Source organism: Zasmidium cellare, assembly GCF_010093935.1.
Source record: "Zasmidium cellare ATCC 36951 unplaced genomic scaffold M409scaffold_2, whole genome shotgun sequence".
NCBI classification, from domain to species: domain Eukaryota; kingdom Fungi; phylum Ascomycota; class Dothideomycetes; order Mycosphaerellales; family Mycosphaerellaceae; genus Zasmidium; species Zasmidium cellare.
Window position 1 is genome coordinate 96,867 of NW_022986946.1, and position 26,836 is coordinate 123,702.

Consider the following 26,836-nt stretch of genomic DNA (forward strand, 5'->3'; position numbering starts at 1 on the left):
AACATTCATGCAGGCTTATCCTGCTTTTTCAAACTCGTGTGGTATCCTGGCACTGAGCTCGCATCCTGTGTGTATTGGCATCGTCACCATCACCGCGGAGCTCGTGGGTTCAGCTTGTTCCGCTGGTTCACGGCCACACCGAAGGTTGGGCCTGGCTTGGGAGCGGACTGTTGAGACGAGCCTGGGTGAGCGTTGGCGCTTGGATTGGGCGTCGGAAGGGAGATGGGGTTGCGCGCAGTGCTTGCAGTGAACGCGGCGGCGAGCTGAGACGGCGCGTTCGCCTGAGAGAGCGCGAGCTGTCGGGAGGTGGTGGAGGGGTTGGAAACACCGTTCGCAGTGGATATGGTGTTGAGCTGAGATGATGCGTTGTTTTGAGAAGGGATAATTAGCCCCGAGAAGGGAGGCAGCTTGGGAGCGCTGGTTGGAGCGGGCGCGGCGTTCTTCTGAGCCGGTGCGTTCGTTGAGGGGACGTTGTTGGTGACGTTGGTGTTTGAAGGTGGCCCTACATTGGAGGCTTGGTTGACGTTTGGCGCAACCTTCACCTCCTCAACGCCCCCCATCTTAGTGTCCACTGGCTCAGGCATGACCGTGTAATCATACTCCATCATCATCTCGAGGTGAGAGAGGGGAATATGTTGTTTGAAGAGATGGACGATCCCCGGGAATCGGTCTCGCAGCTGGGTGTCGTTGCCAATCTGGCGGGCGCGGTCGATGGTGGTATCGGTGAGGTTGAGGACGTATGGCTGGCCACTGAAGAGAACGTGATAGAGGTGATGAGCCTCCATCTGGACGAGAGACGTCTCGAGCGCAATGCGCATAAAGTTGACGTATCGAGCACCCTCCGTCTGCACCCAACTGACAACTTCACGATGAACCGCAGGCTCGAAGAACGCGAGGACCCAGCCGTTCATCATAACAATTGCCTCGAGCAAGCTGGCCTCGCTGATGTACACTTTCGAGCGCCCACCGTGGAAAAGGAAGAGGTAAATAGCCAGCTTGCTATGAGCGCTGATCGTGCTCCCCCTCATGCACGACATGAACATGAGGTAAGTCGTCTCATCTTTGAAAACTCTTGGATAGATACAGGTGATCTTTGGCAAGGCCAGCATCTCGTAATCGATGGGACGTCCTGTGAAATAGTCGAGTGGGGGAGATGCAGCCTTTGTTGAGGCTTCATCGACAGGATTAGAGCCAAGCGTGGAAGGTGCTTGTGGTGGTTGGACAGGTGGTGAGACCTCTCCGGGTTCTGAGGCTGGCATAGGAGTCGGATCCATGGCCGCCTCCTTACCCTTCTCAACTTCGCCTGGAGCAGGTGACTGTACGCGGACTTCAGTGCTGGCGACGGGCTCACCAGAGCTGATGACCTCGACTCGTTGCACTGGGGTCTTCGGAGGCTTCTGTGACGGCGTCTCCGGCAGTCGAGACGAGCCATGACGTGGAGGGTCCGGCTGATAGACCGAGTTTGATGTCGGAGATTGTCTCTGCTGAGGCTGGATCTGCGTCTTGTGGAGCGTTGGGTGTCGCGGCTTCGACTTCACAGTACCGTCCACCGTGCGCTTGTTGGTAGGTCGACGAATTGCATCCACCTTCTCAGCCACGTCCTCCTCACTAGCGACTGCCTCGGGCGCAGGGTCCTTGAGAAGACCGGCAACGAGTGCGAAACACTGCTTCACGAACTGCCGAGACAAGCCAGCAGGATTGTCTAATGCGGCGCTGACAGTGGCAGAGACCGAGTCGCGGGCGTTGATCAACTTTTCCCTCAAGCTCATCAAGAAGGAGTCCTCTGCTTGGTGTTGGAGATGTTCGCTCTTGGCGTTATCGTCGAAAGCACCTTCGTCGTGCTTGTTGTCAGGAGCGGTCTTGAGGCGCTTGGCGGGGATGGGTTCTGGATAAGTGCCAGGCATCGTCGACTTGAAGACGAATGGCTCCGACTTGGTATACGAGGTGAAGTCGAGTAGAGGCACGGAGCGTGTCGTAGCACCCTTGGAAGTGGCGCTGCTGTCGTCGTGCTCGCTGGCTTGATATGGGTCCTGATTGTCAGGTTGCTGAGCCGATGTGTCGATACGTGAGCCTGTGGGCGAGAGCAAGTCTTGCTGTGCTTGGGCGGCTGCTCTCCTCTCCTTGTTCGCTTGCTTGTGCTTCAAGTTCTTCGCCTGCTTTGCTTTGGAGCCATCCTTTCGGTGCGTCTGATGTGTGGCGCGCGAATTTGACTCCTTTGGTGTCTCAGAGGGTTGGAATAGTCGAGGCAGGTCGACGTCGGTAGGAAGGCTAGGTGTAGTCATATGTTTACAGGGCCAGAAGTGATGTTGTTCGGAGTGTCGTCGATAGTTGACTGCATGTCGTGCAATTGCGACAGCGGTATCACCATGATTTTCGACAGCTTCGAGTGTGTCGCAGCTTGATGGTGAAGACTGTCGCAGCGGAGAAGTCGAGGGCGAAGGCCTTCCAATGCGAAGGACGTGCAGCGGGTGCTTAGCGCAAGGTTAGTCTGAGCTCGGACTTCCGCCCTCCCGCCTCTCAGCTACTTAAGCCCGCCCGTCGCCTGCATCTTTCTGCTCTTCTCTTCTCTCTTCCAAGTTGGCCGATCACTGGTCAGGAGAGCGGTCTGTGGCGAAATAGCCTGGCCTGCGGGTCAGTGCGAAATAGCTCCGTGAGGGTTGTGCAAACTTGTTTGCATAACGCGGCGTGGGGTCGGTCGGAGTTGAGTTGCGCTACCATATCTGCAGGCTATTGCGATATCGTCAGCAAGAAGCAACTGCTTGGCTTCATACGCCGTAAAGCTCTGACCGAGTAGTGATGTTTGGTCTAATCACCTGATCTGTCCGAGAGCCAAAGACCGAGCAATTTGGGAGATGCATCGCTCGATAGCCTGAGAGTGCAGGCAGGTATGTCTTCCCTGACGAGAACATCTAACCTCGAGCTCACAGCAGCGAACATGCGGCCCTGCCCTCTGCTATGGCCGCTATGGCCGCAAAGCAGAGGGCAGGGCCGCTTGGTAAGTCCTCCACCACAACTGCAAGCAAGAAGTTCAGTAACAAGCAACGTATTGAGGGTGAGACCGTCAGTGGGTGGTGCCGAGTCATGGTGGGCGGACATGGCTCAAGCATGCCTTTTTTTTCATCAAGACCTTGGTAATGGTGCCAAAGGTTGGAGAAGAAATACGTCTCGGCAATGACCGCTAAATGCCAATGGCTTCCAGCTGCACGTCGCAGAATCGCTATCACAGAGAGCATCTCGATATCGACGCGTGCTCGTATCAATGGTGGCCTGTTGATCCATGTCGGCGTGAATCCGTAACAATTGCCATGTTGACACATCTCCACGTCCAAGCCGGTGCGCGCTCCTGTCAGCCATGGACGCGATGCTATACCGGCGCGCATCCAAATATCTGCTCGGGCTTCTCAACAATGCCGACACGCGTATCCCAATGCCAACCTCCATGGCCAATCTCGCCGCGTAACCTGTCTCTTGTGTCTCCATCTCGAACTCAGGGGATCTCGACGAGAGGAGAGCTGGCCATACAGATTGTTGCAGCGCAAACGATTGTATTCAAGGTGTGATGCTGGCGGACGGTCTGTTGCGGTGCGAAGGTGAAAGAGACGGCGACATGAGGTGACGTGAGGTGAAAGACCTGACCAGCCGTTTTGGGACGAGAAAAGCGGGGCCTCCCTTTCTCACTGCCAGCTTGCTTTCAGCCTCCCCATACTCCTGCTACTCCTCCCAGACAAAAACATATAATTGTCCAATGTATGCTGTAAAATACCACTCTGGGTGATCTGAGGCTGTGCAGACTTCCAATATGACAAGCACCGCAACAGGCAAGTTTTCACGACGGCCGGTAAGAAGGACTGGAAGCGTACCGCGCAGAGCGGACATCTTCGACTTCTTCCAGTTGTCAAGCTTGAGATGATGATCTCAACGGAATATGGTAAAGTCCCAAACCTTAATAAAGCAGGCATCTGATCTACAGTAGTTCCTCTTCGGAAAATACTGCGAGAAACGCCTGCCTCCCGATCAGCGACCAAGCCGCACCGCCATCAGCTTGTTGAACCCAGTCAGACGCAGGCACCAAGTCCAAAGGCTTGAGCCCAAGATCCGCAAATGGGAAATGGTGTGTTGTACAGCAGCAAATCCGCCTCTTTGTGCTCCCAATGTTCCGGACTTTAGCCTACTTCAGCTCGTCTAGCAAAAACTCGCGCCATCCCAGGATGTCCACAGCACGCCTGGCCCTAACGTGTGTTGGCCTGCAACGAGCCGCCATCTGGTGCTGTTCGGGATTGGATAAGGTTGACATTTTGCTGCACATGGCCCGGCGAAGGATTCCTTGGTGGTCCCACAGCCATGGGAAGTGAAGACGGCTGGCTCCATGGGGTTGCTCACAATATTTCAGGTATGCCGCGTGGCCGGGAGTAGATTGTTTTCAGCTTTGGCTCAAGCCAACGCTCCCTGTGGAATCGTTCGACTCAGAAAAGAAGCCGCTTGTGGCTCCTCTACAGGTTGGGGTCGTACACCTTTCCATCGTTGTCTTCAGCGTGTGCGCAAGTTCTCATGGCGTGGCCAACGTTTCGAATGAGATGGCTGATCGCTTGCATACTTTTCTCGGTCTCTGTCAGAAGCGCACAAAATGGCAAGTGAGAGTCTCTCGTCCTTGACACTTCGCTGACTGATCTGGCAGACACATTGAATGGGACATCAATCTATAAGCTCGCGATCGGTACCGGAAGTTCTAGCAGAACCACATCACTTATTGAACCCAGTGCTTCGCAAGTCGACGTCGTGGACTCTCTGTCTTCAGAGCGTACGGTGTCGCAGACTTCGTCTCCCATCACCTCCTCGGGCCCCTCTGCCGGCGCCCGAAGCTCATCTCGCAACTCAACAAGCACATCGTCAATCACTCAAGATTTTTGGCGCGGGTTTGCTCAGACAGGGACTGGACTGCTCTCATTCAATGCCACCAAGGCAACGGCGTCGAAGGAATCTACCTCGTACATTACGGACGTTGTCTACGTAACCAGAACAACCAGTATCCCGACCTCGAATAGCAGCAATGCGACAAGCACTGGCAGCCCGAATGCCACCATAACCACAGCGCCGTGGAGCAACTTGACGACTACTCTCCCGGCTGGAATTGGCACCCTCGGCAATGCAACTTTTCATTCGAGTTGTGCCTACTCTGACACGGCCTGCTACTCTACTTGCAGTGTCAACTTCGACTCCTGTTCATCCTCCTGGGGCCAGTATTCTGTGCTATATCAGTCATGGCTTGCAAGCGCGAGCTCCGAAGGCTTGGTCTCTGTGTCGCCCACTTCGAGCACCACCATATCCTACATCTACACACTGACTTCGTACCTTGAAGTAAGTAACAACAATCCTGAACAGGGAGAAGCCGAAGCGGGCTAATATGCTCGAAGACCACCATTTCAACAGCGACCAGCATCTTCTACACCCCTACAACCTACACCGCGATAACCAGCCAGGCGAGATCGGAATGCCAATATGTCACACAGACCTTCACATCGCCCTATACAGTAACAATGGCCACAAACAACTGCTCGGACGATGAAATGTATAGCACGTTCACCACAACAGTCGTCTCAACTGCCACTGGGCTCTATGGAGAGAACGATGGTTTCTTTACGTACGCCACCGCTACTGTGGGCGTGTACACAACATCGACTCGCACCGTCGTTTCGAATTATTATACGACAATGGCACCTTCATTCTCTATCGCCGCTCCTCAATGCCAGTCCGCAGGTTGTGTACAAGAGGCACAATATGGGTGCCGAGATGATGCGTGGAGCTGTACTGTGGGACCGAATTGTAAGGTTCTTTGAATGACTCTCTACGATACCATACTTATTAATATCGCAGGTAATCTTTGCACCATCTATGGCGGAACAGTGCAGCTACTGTATTGGCCGGTCAGTACCTCTACTCCGGCGGCGAATGGTAGTATCGCCAATACGACCTCGTCGCCCACCATCACAGAAATGTCGACGGCCGTCTACGAAGGCTATACACTGGTTTCACCATCGGTGTACATATCATTTGAGACGGCGTATGCCATGAACGATTGCAACTCAACAATAGGTAAGCAATGTCGAGAGCTGAGTACGCTGGTTCTTCTGACCACTCCTAGGACAAGCACACACCGGTTCAATCATCGGACTCGACCCAGCGGACCTCTCCAGCGCCGTGGGTAATCAGCACTATCTCTCATACAGCCCAGCGTCTGGTAGTGTGTCCGCAGCGTACTCGATGGCAGCAGTGCCCTTCAACCTGAACAATCTCAACTGGCCCTACAACCCCTTCGCTTACCTCAACCAGCCATCTTGCAACACTCGTGGAGGACTGAATTACGACTTCGATTGCGCTGTCATCTTGGAAGATAGCTATAATCCAGTGCTGGTTGTACCAGATGAAATTCGAAGCATGGATCCAGCATGGGCAAGTTGCGCCGTCGACTGGGAGGGTAAGTTTGCAAGTCGCCAGATGACGTGGCTCTATCGCTGACATCTGCAGGTCTCTACGACCCTCCATCTGCGCTTCAACCCGCAACGGCGGCAGCTACAGTCACTCTGCCTCGCCAGGAGTCATCCACCGATCCTGCTTCCACGACCCCTGCGTCTGCGGCAGCCACGCCAACGACTGTAGTCGCGGAGACTTCACCAGCAACATCTGATCGTGTGACTGTTCCAAATACGCCAGCTGCGACTGCTGATGGGCCGACACCAACTCCAGAGGCTGACCAGACCGGAGCAAACGAGTCGAATCCATCTTCCGCCGACCCAGCCCAAGCAGATCCTAGTCCAGGTGCTGCAGCAGATCCTACCACCACCGGTGTGGGTGACTTTGTTGCTAGTTCCATTGGTCTCGTCCCAAGCGCAGCATCTACCGACTCTGCTAATGAGGGCTCCGGAGCTGAGGCAGGTGGGAACGCTCAAACCACGGTAGTGGATAACCAGGGCCCACCCAGCAATGGCTATTCAGATACTGGAAACGACTCCCCGCAGACCAACGATGCAGCTCCCGCACAGACTGATCCGGAGGCAGAGTCTAGTGCTACGCCAGTGAATGATCCCTCGAGCGGCGCAACACAGAACAATGATGGCAGCGGATCCCCTGTAGCCACATTCGTGGAAGGTGGCTCAACACAAGCAGTCACTCAGATCGCTTCAGATGCAGCAATCATTAATGGTAATACCTTGAGCATCGGAGGCTCTGCCACTGTGGTCGCTGGTCAGACAATCAGCCTTGGTTCAGCGGGGCTCGTCGCAGCGAATAGTGAATCTGCCAGCACTATCCAGTTCGCCGACCCTGGTGTCCAAGTGGCTTCTACAGCATCGGCATCAGTTGCTACATTAGTTGCTGGCGGCACGACTTACACAGCGGTGCAGACAGCTGGTGCTGAAAATGCCCTACTGGGTGGCGCTACGCTCACCGAGGGTGGACCTGCCGCTACACTTGGTAATGGAGAGACGGTGAGCCTTGGTCCTGCTGGACTCGTGGTCATCGATGGCGAGGGCACAAGTACCGCTGCTTTCCAGAACGCTCAGGTCACTTCGCAGGCTGCGCAGGAAGCTACCTTCGCCATTGATGGGACTGCTTTCACAGCACAGGCGGAGGCTGGAGCTCAGACTGCTGTAGTAGATGGCCAGAAACTAAGCGTCGGAGGGCCTGCTGTCATCATTGACGACTCGACCATCAGCCTGGGGTCAAACGGACTCATCATCGCCGCAGACGGCACAACATCAACAGCACAGTTCAACGACCTACCGTCGTCTGCCACCCCCATGAACTGGATCTCAGAAGCAGTCATCACCGCAGGCTCCTCGACATTGACAGCTTACGGCATCGCTGGCGAGAGTGGAAAGCTCGTCCTCGACGGGGAGACATTGACAGAAGGAGGCAGCCCCATCACAATCAACGGGGAAGTCTTCTCACTCGGCGAAGATGGCTTGGTGGAGAGTGAGGATGGGACGAAGACGGCCTTGTCGGGAGTAGGTGTGTCTGCGCCTACTACTTCTGCGTCGAAGAGTTCGAAGTCTGCTTCGTCGCGCGAGTCAAGTCTGGTGACGAGTCCGGCTTCGCGGGCTTCTTCAAGCGCGGTGAGGGAGACGGGGAGTAGCACTACGAGCGCTGCTGATGGAGCACGATCACGAACGCTTGGGATGACTTTCGCACTGCTGTTGATCGTGGTGATGATTCTAATGTAGGTAATGTCTGATATGATGAGATAATGCGAAAAACAACTCTACGACTTCGAGAAAGCACTGCCGTGTGTGCCTGGCCAGAATACCGCCTTTGAATAATCTGCCTTGAAGTGAAGTCGAGAAAAGAGGAAACTTATGGCAGGCAGGAGTGGAGCGTCTTCAGCCCTCGCGCCGCTTATGCCCCTGAGCTCTTAGCTACCGCATTTCTGAGGGAGTTCATCCCTGGCAGAGCGACATGCTACTCAAGCACATAGCGCTCACCATGTTCGAGAAACATTAGTAAATGGCTGGAAGATGTGCGTGCATGGACACTGCTGCTCGGCGCCCACAGCAGTATCGCGACAATCTCGCAAGGTGGCGGACAAGTCAAAGCTATCTCCCACGTCTCTCGTGTCGTAAGTACAAGTGCCAGGCTTGTAACGTGCCGCTGTCAATATAAATCGCGAAGGCATTCTTGCCATCCAGTATTGAACCACCGATCCTCTTCAAGGTACACCGATCCTCTTCAAGGTACACCGATCCTCTTCAAGGTACTGATGTCTTGCTGATGGCGTGAATCGCGCGCGTGTGCCAGCCTTCAAAACACGAGACATGCGACAATAGATGCCTTCTAAAATCATAACACTCCCTTACGTAGAAGGAGCAAGGTCTTAGCATGCACAAAAGCCCTCCCAAACTCCACTCGCAAACCCATCTGGCTCCTTCCCAAACCGCACAACCTCGCCTCCCGGCCCAACCCCGGGCGCCCCAAACACCAACCTCTATAATCCCAAAAACCCTCCCATCCAATCAACAAGCAGCAACAACTCTCTATTCGACAGCGGTTGGCATCGATCACCAAAATGTGGTCTGGCGGCGGCAAGGAAAGGCTCGGATGTTCCAAACCCAGATAAGCAACATCGTCGGAGTTTGATGGAGTTTTCTCTTGCCTCGACCCGTGTGAAATCGGGAAAATTAGTGCGCGTGGGATGGTGGGACAACGGCACTGTCTGCGGGGGTGTGGGTTCTCTTTTTTGGAGGGGTTTAAGGGGGTGAGGGTGGGAGTTTGGTTGGAGGTGGTTGGGATTGTTCGTTTGGCTGTCAATTGTTCTTTCTTGTTGACGTTGCTGTGATGTGATCTCAAGTATGTTGAGACGTGAGCCCGTTCGAAACTCCCTCTTTGGCGTCTGTATTGCGATGCGAAGCTCTTAAGTGGAGAATCATGGAAAATGGACAAGAGAAATTTGGAAGCGCTTTCGACGTCTCTTTTGCTACGCGATCTGGAGTTTGACTTTCGAAGACCTTGCAGGCAACTTGCTGCGACGCGAAGCCGTTCGAGCAGACCGATAACGTTTGCACAACTGCAAAGCTGCTTAGACATTGGCATGGCGTGTATGATGTCCACATGTATCGATGAAAGTGCAAAGGAGTACCAAATGCGACATGCGCTTCAATTCCAAGAGGAAGAAGTCGCAGTGTGGTGTGCGCCAAGATTCACGTGCAAGATGCGACGAACGCGTCTGCTACTTTCCCCCCTCATCGTTGCCAGTGGAATGCTGACTGTTCTACAGCTTTTGCAATTGATCGATATCATAGTCTGATATGGCCTTTCTCCAGGCACCTTACGGTTTCGGAAATCGTGAGTCATTAACAGAGAATGACAAAGAAAGTTGTGAAATGTCTTTGTTCGGAAATGGAAAAATCCGAATGCGCAATTCGATTGTCTGTAGACGATAGGCATTCTTTGAACATTCTGGCAGACGCGCGAAGTTGAATAACCGCTAGGCACCTAGATCTATTGGGAGCAAACACTCGACAGGCTGTATATTAGAAGCACCCAAGCCTTCCCATAAGATCAAGTACGACCAGGCTCTATCACCTCCACTCTTCTTTCATTGCATTGCCCGTCGAGCATGGCGAGCGCCACAAGTCCCGAGAAGATGATGTTCGGTTAGCCGATCCCGGCCCCAAAGCTTGATTTCATTCACTCGCTCGCGTTCACATGACGCCAAGTCAAGCTTAAGCGAGATGAGTCACTCGGGAGGATGGGCGCCATGGAAACCGTCGCACAACACTTATACACCCTTCCAGCGACAAGTTTTATACACACACTCGCCAGTCATCAACCAAACGACATTCCCGCCTCGACTCTGCTGCCACATCTTCTGAACACAGCGCCGACGACAAGATAGACCGAGAACCAGAATCGCGTCTTGTCCGATCGTCCAGTCTCGAAGTCCTCTTCCCGCCTCTCCAATCCTCGACTTCATCCTCACCCATCGCCAATACCTTCAAACGCGACAATCATCATGGCGACTCCTCAAACCACCAAGAAAGTCCCCAAGGACTTCTTTTCCCTCTCACCAGAACTCCGCAACATGGTATACCGGCTCGTCCTCGAGGACGACAAGAAAGACATTCCCGGTGACAACCGCGCAGCAGTCATGGATGAAGAAGACCACTTCTCCGTGGACTGGCGCAGCCTGAAGCAGACCAAGCTTCCCGCAATCTGCCAAGTCCACAGCCAAGTCAAACACGAGGCCCTCGGTCTGCTCTTCTCCGACTACCTCCCAGCAATGAACGTGTTTCGGTTTGGTGGAGGGAGTACGACTTTGACTGCTTCACGTCGTGGTTGGATCTCTTCGGCAAGAGTATCGTGCCTCACTTGCGGTACTGCCTGATGAACACCGGCACCTCGAGGATTGCTGTCGTGTTTGATGGGACCACGACGAGGTCGAAGTCGTTCAGAGAGAGGAGGTCCACGCAAAGAGCGCAAGTGTGGATGGGGTCGCCGTTGCAATCACACATATCCATGGCCAAGTGGTGGGCGAGAATGTCGCTGCCTGGGTCGAGTACGCAGCTGTGGAGATTCTCGCCAAGCTGGAAGAGCTTCTCCCAAACCCTGACCACCGCCGCCTGTCCGTCAAGAAACTTAAGGGATTCGCGAAGTTCTGTGTCAAGAACTTGGAGCGCGGAGACGATGATAGTGATGATGGAGGAGAGAGCGACGAGGAGACCGAGGAAGAGACCGAGGAAGGAGGAGCAGATGAGATGGGAACATAAAGGAGGTTTGTAGGAAGAGAACTCCTTCCGGCTTCTGGTCCGCGCTGCCTCTCCGCTCAGAGTTTGAAGTGCTTCGCCAGGTTCTGCGTGAAGAAGTTGCAGCGGGGAGATGATGACAGCGATGGTGGAGAGGAGGAGAGTGGCGAGGAGAGCGGGGCGGACAGTGAGGAAGACATATAGGAGGAGAGCGAGGAAGAAAATAGTGAGGGCGAGGAGGACTGAGCGCATAGTATAGGCGTTGTCTGCTGTAGATCTTCGCAAACTGGAAGCAGTCCTTCCGAGATCTGATCACCCGCGTCTCTCCATCAAGAACCTGAAGCGCTTGGCGAGGATCTGTGTGAAGAAATTGGAGCGTGGAGATGATGACAGTGGAGATGGATAGGAGGGAGGCGAGGAGGAGAGCAACGAGGAAGAAGAGAGCAGCGACGAAGAGTCGGAGGAAGCAGGGATAGTACAAAATCAAAACCTCACCGGAGGTGGTCACCAGTTCATTGATGTGGAATGGGAGCGCTTCTTCTCCACGTTGACCCATATTCGTACAGTCTTCAAACCAATTACATCCATCCACGGTATCATGACTCTCCCCTCGTTTCAGAAAAGAAAAATCCTCTCCGCAACATCCTTAAACATATCCCACCACGTCGCACGCATCATCCCCCTATCCCACGTAACCTTCAAGAAATCCAACATAACAGGCAAGTTCCCAAAAGAAAGATACGACACCGTCGGATCCAGCGCCAGAGAGATCGCCCGACGGTCCTGAGGGTAGATGCAATGGGCTCCGATGACCAGCATGGGTAGGATTGTACAGTGTGCGAGCATGCCTGGGAGAACACCGCCGACGACTTTAGCGACACCGGCTCGTACACCGATCTGCACGTCTCCGTCGTCGACGGGACGCATGCGCAGGGCGCGGTGGTAGTAGATGATGCCGGCGATTTCGTAAAGGGAGCAGAAGTGCGCCCATTCGGTGAGGTGGACATCGAGAGAGGGAGGTGGGGAGCAAGCGGGTGGTTGGAGCATGGATTCGATCGGGGAGAGACACCTCTGGACCAGGATCACGCCATCTTCGTCAGGGAGATGTGTTTTGATGATATTGCCGAGGGCGGCCATCTCAGCGTGGGCTTTGAGTAGAATCAAGAAGCGGTCGTCGTGCTTGAGACGACCAAACCATGCTGTCACGCCGGCGAACATGGGCCAGATGTTTGATTCGAAGAAGGGTTTGTCGCCGCTTAGTAGAGCGTGTACGAGATCCATCGTGGCGAAGACGGAGATGAGATGTCCATTCAGACCGCCGTCCGTCAGCATATTGGCGGCCGTCTTGGTCCAGCGCTTGAGCATGGCGAAACCACCGTTGAGATGGAATCGAGCGGCATCAGGATCATTGGTGGGCTCGATCATCCCGTCGAGGATGCCGAGGAGGACATTGATGCTGAAGAGCTCCTGAACTGTCTTGCGGGAACATGCTCCTTCTTGCAGACTTTGGCGAAAGCTGGCTATGGCGGCGTGTCGAGTTCTGCTTCGGACTAGGGCTGTGCTTTGCGGGTCTTCTTTCGAGAGCAGAGAGTAGTGTGCCCTTGAGACCGCTGAAATGGCTCTTTGGAAAGTCGGATTGCTCAGTAGCTTTGTAAGGTCGGCTGACAGTTGGTCGTCGCTCAACTGGAATCGCGGTAACACTGCATTCTGGAAATACCCGGCGAGGCCGGCATCGTCGAGGGCAGGCGTGGACGGTGAGGGTGATAAAGTGAGCTCTCTTTTCGGCGTCTTAATAAGAGACCGCGTAGGGCTGTGGTCGAATGATGGACCAGACACAAGATCGGCGTTCGTATTGCCTACATGGGAAAGTTCGGGTGAATGCTGATGGCCGTAGGACGCCGTCGCCGCCCGCCGGCCTCGTAGGGAACTCCCACCAACCCATCGAACGGGCTGCGACCCATAAACGCACTGTTGTCCACTGCCCATGCACCGCGAGCACGCCGGTCTCCCCAAATCACACTTCACCCGTCTCTTGCGACAAGGCCAGCAGGATCCCTCGATGATGCGGCTTCTCGGGGCAGAGCTTGCCATTGGTCCTGGCGACTTCCCTCTTGGGTCATGGTCTTGACTGGTGCGTTTCGTATACTCGGTGTGTCGTGGATGTCAGAGGGACCCTTTGACGCCATTGACAAGGAAGATTCGAGCACATTTCCAGATGTTCGGTAGTTGGGCCAAGGTGTGTTGACCCGCATTTCACTGGAAGCGGCATAGCGTATGTTCGGACTGGGGGCCCTGGTGCGGAGAAGGCTTGTTAGAATGCTTGTGCTTCGTTAAAGTGTACTTACCATGTAGGTGTTGTGATGAAAGAAACATTATTGCGATTGATCGGTGGTGGAGTCTGAGGTATTCCCTACAAGTAGCGCATCCTCTTGCCGTACCGAAGATCATCTCGAAGCCGCAGTACTTGATCTCGCGAACTCGACTGTAGAAAGGAGTCTGGAGAAGGAACTGAGCAGCAGTGGCGATGTTCGTCGGATTACAACCTATCCATCGCTCTCGATATCTGATCGTCTCGACCGCTCACCTACTCGCCTCCTTGAATGTCGTCTCGCTGCAGCCCAGTAGACACATTCTCTCGCAAGATCGTCATTCCTTATCATCGAGTTATGCGTCGAAGTCATACGTCGCAATAGCTCCACACAAGGGCTGTTATTACTTCCACCACCTGGCACGAGCTGAGGTGAAGAAATTGTAGATGGCAATGGTTGCGCACTGTTCCTGTTGGAGGACGTGTTCGCGGCTGAAATCCTTCCGCTGCCTTGCATTTTTGCTTGAAGATAGAGTTCGATGTGTCAGCCCTTGGTGAGAAGTTCAATCGATAGCGTATACCGAATGTGTGTCGTGGGCCTTAATAATTAGCTGAGTTTCTTGTGGCGACAGTGGTTCCCTTCTTTTGTCGCGCTTATCATGGTTGATTATTGGAGCTCGCGGCAGCTTTGACTGTTGCGGGTTAGTGTTCATCAGTGTTCAAAGACCAAACCCTGCCTGCACCTCTTCATCAAAGTGCATTGCTGAATATTGCACATTCGTATTCACACGTACCACACCATTCAACACTTCCCATGCCCTCCGTGGCACAAAAGTCAGATCTGCTGACAAAGGATCTTGTTCCTTCACTTATCGGCCCTACACCTACTGAATTACCAGGGCGGGTATAGTGTGCCGAATCCTTTGAGATCCTAGCGGTTGTGGTCTCTCCGGGCCCGATGGCAAGATGTAAGACGGACGCCACTTGCGCGGTTTGATATCTTGATCGCATCCGTCGCTTTTCTCTTCCGTACACTATCTTTCCGCCATTTTGAGTCTGCAATGCCGCTCAAAGTCATCGTGGTCGGCGCCGGGATTGCCGGTCTGTCAGCGGCGATTGGACTCGCAAAGAAAGGCCTTAAAGTCGAAGTGTACGAGAGGAGAGTAATAGGTGCAAGAGATGAAGGGCGAGCTGGTATCGCGCTGGGTCCGAACTGTGACAGGGTACTGCAGGAATGGGGCATGTTAGAGGGCATGCCATCGATATCACACGACTCTGAAAAAGTCAGCCTGGGAACAAACTCGGACGGAAGCATTGTTCTTGTTGATATCAAACGGAGGGGTCACAGTTGGTGGGGGCAGAGACAAGCATTCAAAGAGTACTTCCGCGACCATGCCATCAAAGCTGGGGCGAAAGTCTCTGACGGAGCAAGGATGGTGAAGGTCGACCTGGAGAAGCCTAGCATCACGCTGGATGACGGTCGAGAAGTACAAGGCGACTTCATCGTCGCTGCAGACGGAGCCAATTCGAGGATTCGCCAGACGCTGTTCCCAGAGTTCAAGCCGATGATACGGGAACAGGCGACGTTCCAGGTGATGCTGCCGCTTGAGCAAGTTGAGAAAGACAAAGTGTTGCGGACGTTGAAGCTGGACAAGTACGTCAACATAGTGGTCAGCCCTGGGCGCAGCATTTTCATGGCTCCTACACCACATCAGCACGTATTCGATTTGCAGTTCACAGATCACGAGTTTCCATTCTCGGAAGATCCTCATCCAGACAAGACCAACGAGACGTTGACCGATCTGACGTGGATGAAGCAGCGCTGGCACGACTTTGGCCCAGCGGTGAGGAAAGCGCTCGACAGCGCAAATTCGGCCTTCAAGTGGCGGTTCACAGAAGTAATGGGCGTCCCACGCTGGTCGAGTCCGAACGGAAAAGTCGTTCTCGTGGGAGACTCAGTCCATGCACAAACCCCGTTCGCCGGCCAAGGGAGCGCAATGGGCATGGAAAGCGGTGCGCTCCTTGCTGAGCTCATCGCCCACAGCCAACCCGGTGATGATCTATCGCCTCAGCTGGCCATCTTCGAGAAGATTCGCAGACCACGATGCGAGCTCGCGCAGGAGCTATCACTGATCAGCGGAGACATCTGGGCGATCCATGATGAGAAGGCGATCAAGACCAGAAACGAGATGTGGCGCCATGCGAATGATCCTGGCTATGAGGAGGTCAAGCCGGATATGAAGGCCAAGTTTGGTAGTCCGCAGTTCACCAAGTGGATGGACAAGTACGATGTCTTCCAAGTAGCCAGGGATGAGTTGAACAGGGCCAGATTGTAATGTGGTGGTAAAGCGTATAGAAAAAAGATTAGGATACATGTATAGACAGCGGCTAGGGACGATTCCAACAATATGAACAACGCACTGTTGTCTTCTACTTGCGGGTCTAAAGGGAGCCTGTTAACGGTCTGGTTGGAAATTGATGATGTTTTGATGGAAGAAATGGAGACGCGAATGTTTATTGCTTGGCAAGTTGATGAGTAAAGCAAAATACGCGATTAGATCATGTGACTTCACCTCACCGTCGCGTTCCAGGCTGGATGCAATTCTCCTATCCTCATATCCTCGAACGACTTCTGCCATCCGTGAGCTGACACAAGACATGGACGTACTATGCCTCATGGCTGCAGACAATACTCGCCGCGCCCGCCAGCCGCATATCGATGTCGACAAGGCTGTGACTCCCACATCGTACGCAGCGACCTCGAGCGGTCGAGGACTTGCAAGAGGAATATGTGGTCTTGGTCTAAGAGCTATATGGTGGTGACTGTGGACGATTATTGGCATGGTCGCTGCATCTGCGGGACGCTCGCCTGAGAAGAGCCGTACGAGCAGGCCGGCGATGTAAGAGATGGTCCGAAAGCCTTCAGGCGGCCACCAAGCCATTGAGAAAGATGATGATATCCGCTGGGATGCCTTAGACAGAGCCTCTGTTGAACTGCTCTGGCGGCGCTGGTACATGATTACAAAGATAAGTACTGCGTTGCAACGCACTGATGCTGCAAGAGGCATCAGACAGCAACAGGTAAGAGCGCACGTTTCCTCACAGGTCCACGGTCCCACGTCAAAGGCTGTCCTACATCGGCCAGACGAGGTTCTATGGGCCAGCGACTGTATTTGCATGTTGAAGAGAAGGCTATGAGGCCTGGATTCGCAGTGCGGCCGGGAGAGCAGTGTTTCGCAGCGGAAACGTCAAGAAACCCGAGTTTTCACATCATTCTCGCCTCGCAGCCTTCGTATTCGGCCGCTCGACGGTGGAACAAGGAAGCAAGTGTCAGGAGAGTGTCCGACAAGAGGGTAATGCTTATCCAAGAGTGCGCTGCCATTGGCTGAGGGTGGCCATCAGGGTGCTCCCATCCAGGTTGCTCACTTTGAACTCACACTCGTATATTTTGGGGCAAAACGCACACAGAAGACTGCAATTTCGCTCAAGAATCTTGTCGACACTGTTGCAGAAACACCATGGCTAAAGCAAAGACTTCCTCGAAGCCAAACGGCGCAGCAAAGATCAAATCGGCGGCTGCGAAGAAGGAGAAACCGGTTCCTGTCAAGGCATTGCCTGTTACTCTCCTGTCGGGCTTCTTGGGCAGTGGAAAGACCACTCTCTTGCAGGTGAGAATGTTGGCAAGATATATCAAGAATCACACCTGACATCTGAGCCAGCACATCCTCCGAAGCGAGCATGGCCTGCGGATAGCCGTGATCGTGAATGACATTGGCGCGTGAGTATTTTTCACTTCCAACACTTAATCGCTGCGCTGACCGCCTTGCAGAGTCAATGTGGACGCTAATCTCATTCGCAACACCCACCGCCTGACCAAGACAGAGGAGAAGGTCGTTGCGCTCCAAAATGGCTGCATCTGCTGCACTCTACGTGGAGACTTGCTTGAAGAATTGGTCCGCCTGGCTGAGCTTGCTGAGTTTGACTACATCATTGTCGAATCATCTGGTATCTCAGAGCCTGAACAAGTTGCCGAGACATTCGACTCCCGTCTTGCAGAGCAAATCAGCCAAATGGGTGAAGGCCCCGAGGGTCTTGATGAAAGCACTCTCGCCACTCTCAAGAGACTCAAAGAGGCTGGTGGTCTCGAGAAGTTCGCCAAGCTGGACACGACAGCTACCGTAATCGATGCTTTCACCATGTTTCATGACTTTGAGACTACTGACCTCCTCTCTTCTCGTCGAGACGATGTGACGCCCGAGGATGAGCGAACGGTCTCTGACCTCATGGTCGACCAGATCGAGTTTGCCGATGTCATCCTCTTGAACAAGATCGACCGGATCAGTGTGGCCGATAGAGGACGGGTGCGAGACCTGATCAAGAAGCTCAATCACCGGGCCAAGGTGATCGAGTGCAGCTACGGCAAGATCGAAGTCCGTGAAATCGTCAACACAGGCATGTTCAATCTTGAAGTTGCTCAGACTGGGTACGGTTGGTTGCAAGACTTGCATGCCATGACTGTGCGAGAAGTAAACGGCAGGAAGATGGTCACACCAAAGCCAGAGACTGAAGAGTGAGTACCTAATCACAATTCATTCCTTGTTACATGCTAACAGACCAGGTACAACGTACGAAACTTCGTATATGTTCGCAGACGGCCTTTCAACCCTCGACGACTGTTCCAGCTCTTGCATGACAAGTTCATCCTGCAGCATCCTCTCGCAGAAATGGAGGAGGAAGAAGTCGATGGCGAAGACGAAGACATGGAGGATGCAGATGAAGAGGAAGAAGAGGACGAAGACGATGCGGAGATGGAAGACGCACCCGAGATTCCCGACGATGCCACCATCCTCGCCAACAAGAAGGTTCACCCACTGTTCGCCAAACTTTTCCGTTCAAAAGGCGAGTACTGGCTCGCTACACGGCCAGGCCGGGCTGGTGAGTGGAGTCAAGCAGGTGCAATGCTTACGCTTTCTGGCGGAAGGCCTTGGTTCTGCACCATTGACCGCTCTGAATGGGAGACTGGCAACGCAGAGATTGACGCGATGGTCGAGCACGATATCAAAGCTGGCGGCACTTGGGGCGATCGCCGCCAAGAGCTCGTCTTCATTGGCGAGAAGCTGGACGTCGCAGCTATCGAGGCCGTTCTAGACGAATGCCTCCTCACGGACGACGAGTTCGAGCAATGGAAAGCAATCATGATGGGAGGCGCGGGCCCTAATGCAGGCGAGAAGGAGGAGAAAGAAGCCAAGGAAGAAGAGCTCGCACAGCTGTTTGACGATGGCTTCCCAGACTGGGACGACCCGGACGAGGAGCACGACGAGGATGAAATGGACCATGACCTGCACCGACATGATTCACATCACGGCCACTCGCATTCGCACGCCAAGACGAATGGCAAGGCGAAGCATGGTGTGAAGAAGGATGGGACTGTGTACTAGGGCGAGATGCAGTGGATATTCAGCCGCTTAGGTGAGAAATAGACAAGATACATGATGCAAACCAGGACCTGCTCACCGCAATTCACGTTAGGCCTCAACCGCTGCGAAGATTGCAAACAACCAGAGAAGCCTACCACTCTTGTTCTTATCACGACAACCATTTCAATGCAGTGGAACAGTCTCCAATGCTGCATGAAACGTCGGCCTCTTGTCACTGACCTTTTTCCGAATTCGTCTGACCTTTGACGAGTAGAAATGCGACGTCGGGGCAGACTGTGGCGGCGCGAGCCGTGCAGGATGCGATTGTACCCACCCGCTGGTTAGGTCGTCCAGGTATATTTATGTTTCTAACATTCGAAGACTTTTCGTTGCGTTGTGTCCCTAAAGTTGCTCACGACAATCCTTCAAGTCCACAGAAAGAGCAAGACAAACGAAAAGATGACCCAACTCACAGGCTCACCAGCAGACCAAGATCCCTCCTCACTCAAAGACAGCATGCAAGGCTCTTGCCTTTGCGGAAGTATCACAGTCAAAGTCACACTCCCAGGCCTCTTCGACAACCCCATCGGCCACATCTGCCACTGCTACAACTGCCGCCAATCCAGCGGCGCCTCTGGCATGAACATCCTCACAGTCCCCACACCAAACCTCACCTACACCGACTCGAAAAACTACCTCAAAACCTACAACGACACCAACACTGGCAGCGGCAACACGGTCGCGAGATCCTTTTGCTCAAACTGCGGCAGTACGATCGGATGTCTGCCTGTGCTTTCAGCGCCGCAATTGTCGATGGTGGCGTTGGGACTGTTTCCCAGGATTCCTGTGCCGGAGTTTGAGGTTTTCACGAAGCATCGGCAGAGTTGGTTGAAGCCTGCTGCGAGGGAGGAGGATCAGTGTGATTTTGCGGAGGAGTTTCCCAAGTATGTTGGGAAGTATTTGCAGTAGTGGGCGGCAAGGGAAGAGAAGTTGGTGGGTGTCATGGGAGATGTTTGGTATGTGTGGCTGCTCCGTCACATTTGGAAGAGAACACTGGCGTTGACGAATGCTCAAGCCAGGTTGACGGTCTTGTGAGTCGAGATCTTTGTCGAGAGAACAAGTGGCGTTGACTGATCAAGAAGCAAGCAAGGGATGGTTCTTTGTCTCACACCTTTTGTGAAGAGCACATTTTCCGTACAGTCACAAATCGCTGGCAAGTGATCTTGTGTTGCAGACACGAGTCTTTTGTATCAACCCCCTCTGCAAAGTACCTTGCTCTGCAATGCACCATTTGGGCACGAAAGCCGATGTCTGGTGCCAGACAAGCTCACGCCAGGTTTGCTTTCCAGGTTGCAGTCTCCGCGCGGTCAACTGCAAGGCTTCACAAGGAAAATCCATCGTCTAGACGAATCGGAAAAAACGATCTAGACGGCAGTTATTGTTTGCTACGGCAACGAGCCGATCAAGCTCAATGATTGCCGTCCGAACCGTTGAAGCGACCCAAACTTCTCCACGCCTACCACGAGGCTATAACATGGAACCTGACGCCATCACTAACGGCTCGCAGCAGCAGAGCACGAGGTCCACACTGCACAGATGAGAAACGGTCACACCCAGTGGGGAGCAGCCTCCAAGTCCCACGGCTAGACTGACGATCACACAGCAACCACACCTCACGACCTCTACTCGAGCTGTTGGGGTCGCACACGACGACCGTCACACCCGCGGTTTGAATCTGCGACAATGCCCTTTGTTCCCGCTGTCGCTCCTGTCTGCGTTTGCGCTACATCCGCTCTCCCTTGGTGTACAGCCTGGAGAAGTGGCGGCTTTGCTATGCAAAATCTGGTAAGACCTTTTTGGGCGTGAGTAAAAGTGAGGAATGTGGGTTCTGGTCGAACGGGCAACTTGGGTGTAAAAAGGCCTCGACCCCGAATCTCTTCGCATTTCTCTCTCTTTTCTGATCTCGACGCTTGCGAGTTGCAATCTCTCACAACACTACCCTCCATTGCTACCTCTCGCTTGTGGTGGTGGAAAGGAAAAGCTACCCCGGACAAGCAGCACAGCTCGTGACAAGATGGCTCACTCACCGAGCATCGTTGGCATCATGACCACCATGCTCACATGCACCTCCGCGTTGCCCTGGTACAATCCATATACATTACGTCCACGACAAGTCCAATCCTACTCCGACACCAACACCACCACCCCCGACCCTTCCAGCAACAGCACAAACACCACAACCGGCATGGCAGCAAGCGGCTACAAGACCGCCCTCTACTTCCCCAACTGGGACATCTACGGCCGGAACTACCAGCCCTCCAACCTTCCCGCAGACAAAATCACCCACGTCCTGTATTCATTTGCTAACGTACGCCCTGAAACAGGAGAGGTCTACCTCAGCGACACCTATGCGGATTTGGAGAAGCACTACGCGAACGACAGCTGGAGCGAGCCCGGGAACAATGCGTATGGCTGTGTGAAGCAGTTGTATATTCTCAAGAAGCAGAATCGACACATGAAGACATTGTTGAGTATCGGCGGGTGGACGTATAGTTCCAATTTCGCGGTGCGTAGCCGTCACACACAATGGTGTTGCACGAGATGATGCAGAATGCTGATCGATCTCTCGTGACAGGCTCCAATGGCGACGGCAGCCGGCCGGACCAAGTTCGCCCAGTCGGCTGTGCAACTCTTGAAGGACGTTGCGTTCGATGGGATCGATATCGATTGGGAGTATCCTGAAGACGCAGGGCAGGCGGAGAACTACGTGCAGCTGCTTCAGGCCGTGCGAGGCGAGCTGGATACCTATGCGGCATCTGTGTCCGGCAACCCGCATTTCCTGCTCACCGTCGCCACAGCTGCCGGGCCGGAAAACTATCAAAAGTTGAAAGTAGCCGATATGGATGCGCAGCTGGATTTCTGGAATTTGATGGCGTACGACTATGCTGGGTCTTGGGATACGAATGCCGGACATCAGGCGAATCTGTATGCGTCGAAGGATAATGACAGCAGTACGCCCTTCAGTACCGACGCTGCTGTCAAGTTCTACCTGAACAACGGCGTCTCGCCTCTGAAGCTCGTCCTGGGTCTCCCGCTCTACGGCCGAGCATTCACCAACACCGACGGCCCAGGCAAACCGTTCTCAGGCGTAGGCGGTGGCTCATGGGAAAATGGTGTATGGGACTACAAAGTCCGTATTTATCAACCCTCTCAAACCCCACAAACACTGACAATAACCTTCGCAGGCCCTCACCGCCGCAGGCGCCCAAGAATTCTTCGACGCCTCCATCGGCGCCTCCTGGTCCTACGACAGCACCGCCCGCACCATGGTCTCGTACGACAACGCGCAAGCCTCCGCCGCCAAACTCGACTACATCAAGAGCAACAAGCTGGCCGGCGCCATGTGGTGGGAAGCGAACGGGGATAAGAACGGCACGGGGAGTTTGATCTCGAGTGTCGTGCAGGGGCTCAAGGCGCTGGATAATAGCGAGAATGTGTTGGATTATCCGGATAGTCAGTATGATAATATCAAGGCGGGGATGCCGGGGGCTTAGAGGGGATGGTTGTATGGATGGGGCTTGGATGTGGTATGAGATTATGAGGGTATGATTTATTAATGAATGGAGGAGTTCATGACGTTCGGATGGGACGAGAGCATGGAGGAGGCGTTTCGAGGGCTGCAATCTGGCAGGCATGAGCATATACCTAATCGCGACAGAAGAAATACCAGATTTGACACTAGCTACGATTCCGACCACATTTCAAGACAGTGACGTCTTCAGCAGCAGCAGCTCTATTTTCTCACCCATAATCTTCCATACATATAATCACATCAACAAACAAGTAACTCTGTCCCAACGCCGACCCTCCGACCCTGTATTACTGACCTGCTGAATAGGGCTATTAGATCAGCCTCACCACGCTTGGGACCCGGGAAACGCTACAAGAAGCGGTGATTTTCTCCAATAAGATAGAATCTTATAAGTCGATTCTTTCGTTGGAGAGGCGATCGATAGGGAACTTGTTGACTTCTCATTTTTGCCACAGGTTCTGTCGAGAGTATGCCGACATCAACGGAGGAATTGCCGACGTACCATTCGAATGAGTCGGCGCCGTATGTGTTGCCCAATGATGCTGCGGAACAAGAGCGTTTGAATCGGCAGCATGATGCTATTGTTGCGATGTTGAAAGGTGAGCTTGAGGATCTTTCCTCTATACATCCGGAAAGGAGAAGCGAGGCTGGCGAGGCTGAGCAGCACAACTTAACTACACCTCGACTCCCATCCTACCATTCTTCACACTGCTAACGAACCAACCACAGACGTCCCCTTCCACGCCCCCCTCCCCTCCACCCCCACCCTCCGAAGCGCCCTCGACATAGGCTGCGGCACGGGAACCACAACCCACCTCCTCGCAGCCGCGCACCCTCAAGCCAAAATCCACGGGATAGATCTAACGCCCATCCCCTCTTCGCGACCAAAACCATCAAACCTCGAATTCACGACCGGCGAGATCCGCTTTCTCGTCAACGAAGGGAAAGTGAAAAGGAGAGACTGGAGTTACATATTTAGTAGGATGCTCTTCCTCGGAATGACGGACTGGGCGGCGTATATCGCCCTGCTGTACGACTTGCTGGAACCAGGGGGCTGGGCAGAACTTCAAGAAGTCGAGTTCGTGATGCGAGATGCTAGTGGAGAAGTCATCTCTCAGGACTGGAGGTGGCTGAACGCCATGACCACCTCACTCGCCAGGAAAGGGCTCGACACGGCGTGTGCGAGCAAGATCTCGGGGTGGATGAGGGATGCGGGGTTTGTGAATGTGCGGGTTGGGGTGTATGTGTGGAGTTGGAGTAAAGAGGGCTGGGAGGAACATCCGGAGAGTGCGGAGATTGGGAGGTATAGTGTGGATGTTTTGAGGAGGGAGATTGGGCGGATGGCGCCGAGGCTGTGGGATGGGATTGGGAAGAGCGAGGGGGAGGTGCAGGAGTTGTATGGGGAGTTGAGGGATGGGTTGGAGGAGTTGGGGAAGGGGGCGCATATGCGGTATTATGTTGTTTGTGGACGGAAGCCGTAGGGGGAGAACTAGAGTGATGTGCAATGTTATATCAACTTCCCCCTAAAACTCTCCACGCCCCTCCGAACCGCCTCATCGAGCCCCACAGCAGGGACAAACCCCATCCGCCTCTTCGCCTTCTCCATACTAAACACCTGCTCCACAACCGCATACCTCAAACTCGCCCGACGGATCTCCGCTTTCCTCCCCCCAAACCACGCCACCCACTCGCTCACATACCCAATCACCCACGCCATGAACGCCGGCAACACCCTCACCTCCTCCTCCCTCACGGGAAACCCCGCCTCCGTAGCAACCTGCCTCGCAAACCCCCAAAACGACCTCGCCTCCCCATTCGTGATGAAAAACGCCTCCCCGCCCACCCGCATCTCATCCCCTACTACGCTTCCCCTCTCCCTAAGCAAACACCTCGCAGCAAGCACATGCGCCTGCGTCACCGTCCCGACATACGTCCAACAATTCCGATTTCTCCCCTCCCCAATCTGGACTTTGAACCCGCCGCTCTTCGCCTGCCGGATCATGCCCCCGATGACCTGCTCGTCGTCCTCGCCGAAAATACTCGTCACGCGCAGCGCCGTCGTGAGCATCTTCTGTGAGTTCTTGGCGTTATGCCCCAGCACCAGCGTCTCGCCCACCGCTTTGCTATGCCAGTAGGGCTCCCTCTGTTCGGGGGCGAAGAGCACGGGCCAGGATTCGTCGCCGTGGAGGGTCGCGAGGCGGCCGTTGTCGATGATGGAGACGGAGGAGCAGTACACGAAGGCGTGGACCGTACCAACGATATCACAAGCGGAGAGGAGGTTCTTGACCCCTTGGATGTTGACTCTCTCATATAGACTGGGCGCTTCGATAAAGGGTCTGGGTGAGGCGAAGTGGAGGATCACGGTCGGTTTTGCTTCCTGCACGGCTTTCAGGACTGCTTCGTCGTCGCCGAGATCCGCGGAGAGGTATGTCACGCCGGAGACTTGTTTGGACGTTTCGGGGATCTTGTGGTTGAGAGTGTAGACCTGGACGTCGGGGCCTCCGGTTCTGAGGACGTCTCGTAGGCAGTGCGTGCCTACGAAGCCGCTGCCGCCGACGACGAGGACGCGGCCTAGGGGTTCGTCGAGGGTTTGGTTTTCGGCGGACATTTTTGCGATGCTTGTAGATGTGCGCTGTTGCAGAGGTTGTTGAGAAAGTTCGAGCTGTGGTTGTTGGTACGTCAGCTTGGAAGAACGTCGCTTCGTACGAATTGGGGGAGCTCACGCTCTGATTCAGGCATAATATGCGATCTGGAACAGGGTGTCAAGTTCCGTATCGGTAAGCAGGGTGTTACGACAGAGCGGCTGAAGTTGCGCGAAGAGCTTTATTCGTGTGCACAAATGGCGGTTACTTTTCAGCCTGATTGCTATGCTTATCTTGCCTTTCAAGTCTGCTTCACAACCTGCGGGCCTCAATATCAACGCAAATCAGGCTGAGTTGAAATGTTCATTATACGTTCTATCGTCGACATGACAACGCTGGCCGTATGTACATCCACTTATATATCCGCACTTACTCCGGGCTGCTCATCATTCATCTCTTACACCACTCAACCCGTCCCCTCCCAAAAGTTCGCCGCGCCCTCCAAATCATCCACATTCACCAAATCCGCCCCCTCATCCCACAGCTTCCTCCAAAGCCCATTCCGCGTCCCCACCGGCCAGCCAGGCTGATCCCAATATCTCACAAGTATGCCCTTACCATGCGCGGTAGAGATCTGCTCTCTTAACAACGCCTCTTGCGTGGAATTGAAGGTTGCATTGCGGACGGCGCCGAACTGCGAGGAGAAGGACACGCTGGCGATGGGGGAGACGGAGGCGGTGATGTTGCTGAAGGTGGAGTTGAGGGTGGCGAGGGGCGCGTCGTAGAAGTAGTCTCGTGGGGTGACGGGTTGGACTTGGTTGAGGGGCGTGTTGCCGGTGCCGATGACGGTGACGGGGCCCGGGGTGACGCCCGTGCCGTTGAAGGTGGTCAGGTAGCCGGCGGCGCGGAGGGGCTCGAGGGCCTTGACGACGGCGGGGAAGGTGGTGGTGCCGTTGGTCTTGATGTCGACGAAGAGGTAGAGGGTTTGGGCGCCGTTGGTGTCGTAGACGCCGTTCTTGGTGGGGGGCGAGGAGACGAAGGAGGAGTTGGGGTTCTGGGCGCGGAGCACGGAGAGGATGGGCTGGACGTAGAGGGAGGAGAAGGTGCGTTCGGGGGTGAGGGCGCTCTCCTCGTGGCCGATGTGCAGGGTGCCGTTCTTCAGCCAGACGTCGGCTTCGACGCTGATGGCGCCGACGGAGAGGGCGCTGTAGAAGGGGATGGCGCGCCAGTAGTCGTTGTGCGAGTGGAAGTTCTTGGGCACGATGCCCTGGGTGAGGTCGGTGGGGTAGGTGTAGAGCGGGCCGCTGTGGGCGTGGGCCAGGATCTGCTGCAGCGGGTGGGAGAGGGAGATGTCGGACTGGGCTGCGGCGAGGCTGGCGAGGGCCAGTGTCGAGGAGAGGAGGGCGGACAACATGGTGGAGGGATGGTATAGAAGAAAAAGCTTACCTGGGTGATGTTGATCTTCTTATACTGTGCCGCGCAGGTGGAGTCGTCGTCGAGAGCAGCAACAGGATCTCGACAAGATGATCGCTCTGCCAATGGGCGCGAGCACGTGTGAGGCCATGATGCTGCTAGCCACGTTCTGGTCGAACGCGAAGGTGGAGGTAGTGGAAGAGCCGGCTGAATGCTCATCGACAAGCCCGATGACGACGGCGGATAAGCGGCAGTACGGTCGCCATATATATTAATGTATAAAGGCATCACGT

General features: G+C 54.4%; 10 protein-coding genes across 10 annotated transcripts; 6 read left to right on the forward strand and 4 right to left on the reverse strand.

Moving 5' to 3' along the window:
* Positions 1–89: 89 nt before the first annotated feature.
* On the reverse strand, positions 90–2,282 carry M409DRAFT_16592 (uncharacterized protein; the record flags this gene model as incomplete). The annotated part of the gene is made up of 1 exon (XM_033803678.1): positions 90–2,282. One exon carries the CDS (start codon positions 2,280–2,282, stop codon positions 90–92), a length of 2,193 nt encoding a protein of 730 aa, XP_033673519.1.
* Positions 2,283–10,501: 8,219 nt separating this feature from the next.
* On the forward strand, positions 10,502–11,255 carry M409DRAFT_49184 (uncharacterized protein; the record flags this gene model as incomplete). The annotated part of the gene is made up of 2 exons (XM_033811174.1): positions 10,502–10,862; positions 10,933–11,255. 2 exons carry the CDS (start codon positions 10,502–10,504, stop codon positions 11,253–11,255), a joined length of 684 nt encoding a protein of 227 aa, XP_033673520.1.
* A 591-nt stretch (positions 11,256–11,846) lies between these two features.
* Positions 11,847–13,862, reverse strand: M409DRAFT_62391 (uncharacterized protein; the record flags this gene model as incomplete). The annotated part of the gene is made up of 2 exons (XM_033815152.1): positions 11,847–13,299; positions 13,816–13,862. 2 exons carry the CDS (start codon positions 13,860–13,862, stop codon positions 11,847–11,849), a joined length of 1,500 nt encoding a protein of 499 aa, XP_033673521.1.
* Positions 13,863–14,600: 738 nt separating this feature from the next.
* On the forward strand, positions 14,601–15,875 carry M409DRAFT_16596 (uncharacterized protein; the record flags this gene model as incomplete). The annotated part of the gene is made up of 1 exon (XM_033803679.1): positions 14,601–15,875. The coding sequence occupies one exon, from the start codon at positions 14,601–14,603 to the stop codon at positions 15,873–15,875; it is 1,275 nt and encodes a 424-aa protein (XP_033673522.1).
* Positions 15,876–17,057: 1,182 nt separating this feature from the next.
* On the forward strand, positions 17,058–18,977 carry M409DRAFT_16597 (uncharacterized protein; the record flags this gene model as incomplete). Its single annotated transcript, XM_033803680.1, has 4 exons — positions 17,058–17,207; positions 17,259–17,317; positions 17,369–18,109; positions 18,158–18,977. 4 exons carry the CDS (start codon positions 17,058–17,060, stop codon positions 18,975–18,977), a joined length of 1,770 nt encoding a protein of 589 aa, XP_033673523.1.
* Positions 18,978–19,415: 438 nt separating this feature from the next.
* On the forward strand, positions 19,416–19,925 carry M409DRAFT_49188 (uncharacterized protein; the record flags this gene model as incomplete). The annotated part of the gene is made up of 1 exon (XM_033811175.1): positions 19,416–19,925. The coding sequence occupies one exon, from the start codon at positions 19,416–19,418 to the stop codon at positions 19,923–19,925; it is 510 nt and encodes a 169-aa protein (XP_033673524.1).
* A 1,276-nt stretch (positions 19,926–21,201) lies between these two features.
* Positions 21,202–22,510, forward strand: M409DRAFT_35516 (glycoside hydrolase family 18 protein; the record flags this gene model as incomplete). Its single annotated transcript, XM_033810412.1, has 3 exons — positions 21,202–21,522; positions 21,592–22,146; positions 22,202–22,510. 3 exons carry the CDS (start codon positions 21,202–21,204, stop codon positions 22,508–22,510), a joined length of 1,185 nt encoding a protein of 394 aa, XP_033673525.1.
* Positions 22,511–23,017: 507 nt separating this feature from the next.
* On the forward strand, positions 23,018–24,029 carry M409DRAFT_62395 (uncharacterized protein; the record flags this gene model as incomplete). The annotated part of the gene is made up of 2 exons (XM_033815153.1): positions 23,018–23,147; positions 23,278–24,029. The coding sequence occupies 2 exons, from the start codon at positions 23,018–23,020 to the stop codon at positions 24,027–24,029; spliced, it is 882 nt and encodes a 293-aa protein (XP_033673526.1).
* A 26-nt stretch (positions 24,030–24,055) lies between these two features.
* Positions 24,056–25,156, reverse strand: M409DRAFT_16600 (uncharacterized protein; the record flags this gene model as incomplete). The annotated part of the gene is made up of 1 exon (XM_033803681.1): positions 24,056–25,156. One exon carries the CDS (start codon positions 25,154–25,156, stop codon positions 24,056–24,058), a length of 1,101 nt encoding a protein of 366 aa, XP_033673527.1.
* Positions 25,157–25,596: 440 nt separating this feature from the next.
* M409DRAFT_62396 (uncharacterized protein) lies at positions 25,597–26,544 on the reverse strand (the record flags this gene model as incomplete). The annotated part of the gene is made up of 1 exon (XM_033815154.1): positions 25,597–26,544. The coding sequence occupies one exon, from the start codon at positions 26,542–26,544 to the stop codon at positions 25,597–25,599; it is 948 nt and encodes a 315-aa protein (XP_033673528.1).
* Between the last annotated feature and the right edge of the window lie 292 nt (positions 26,545–26,836).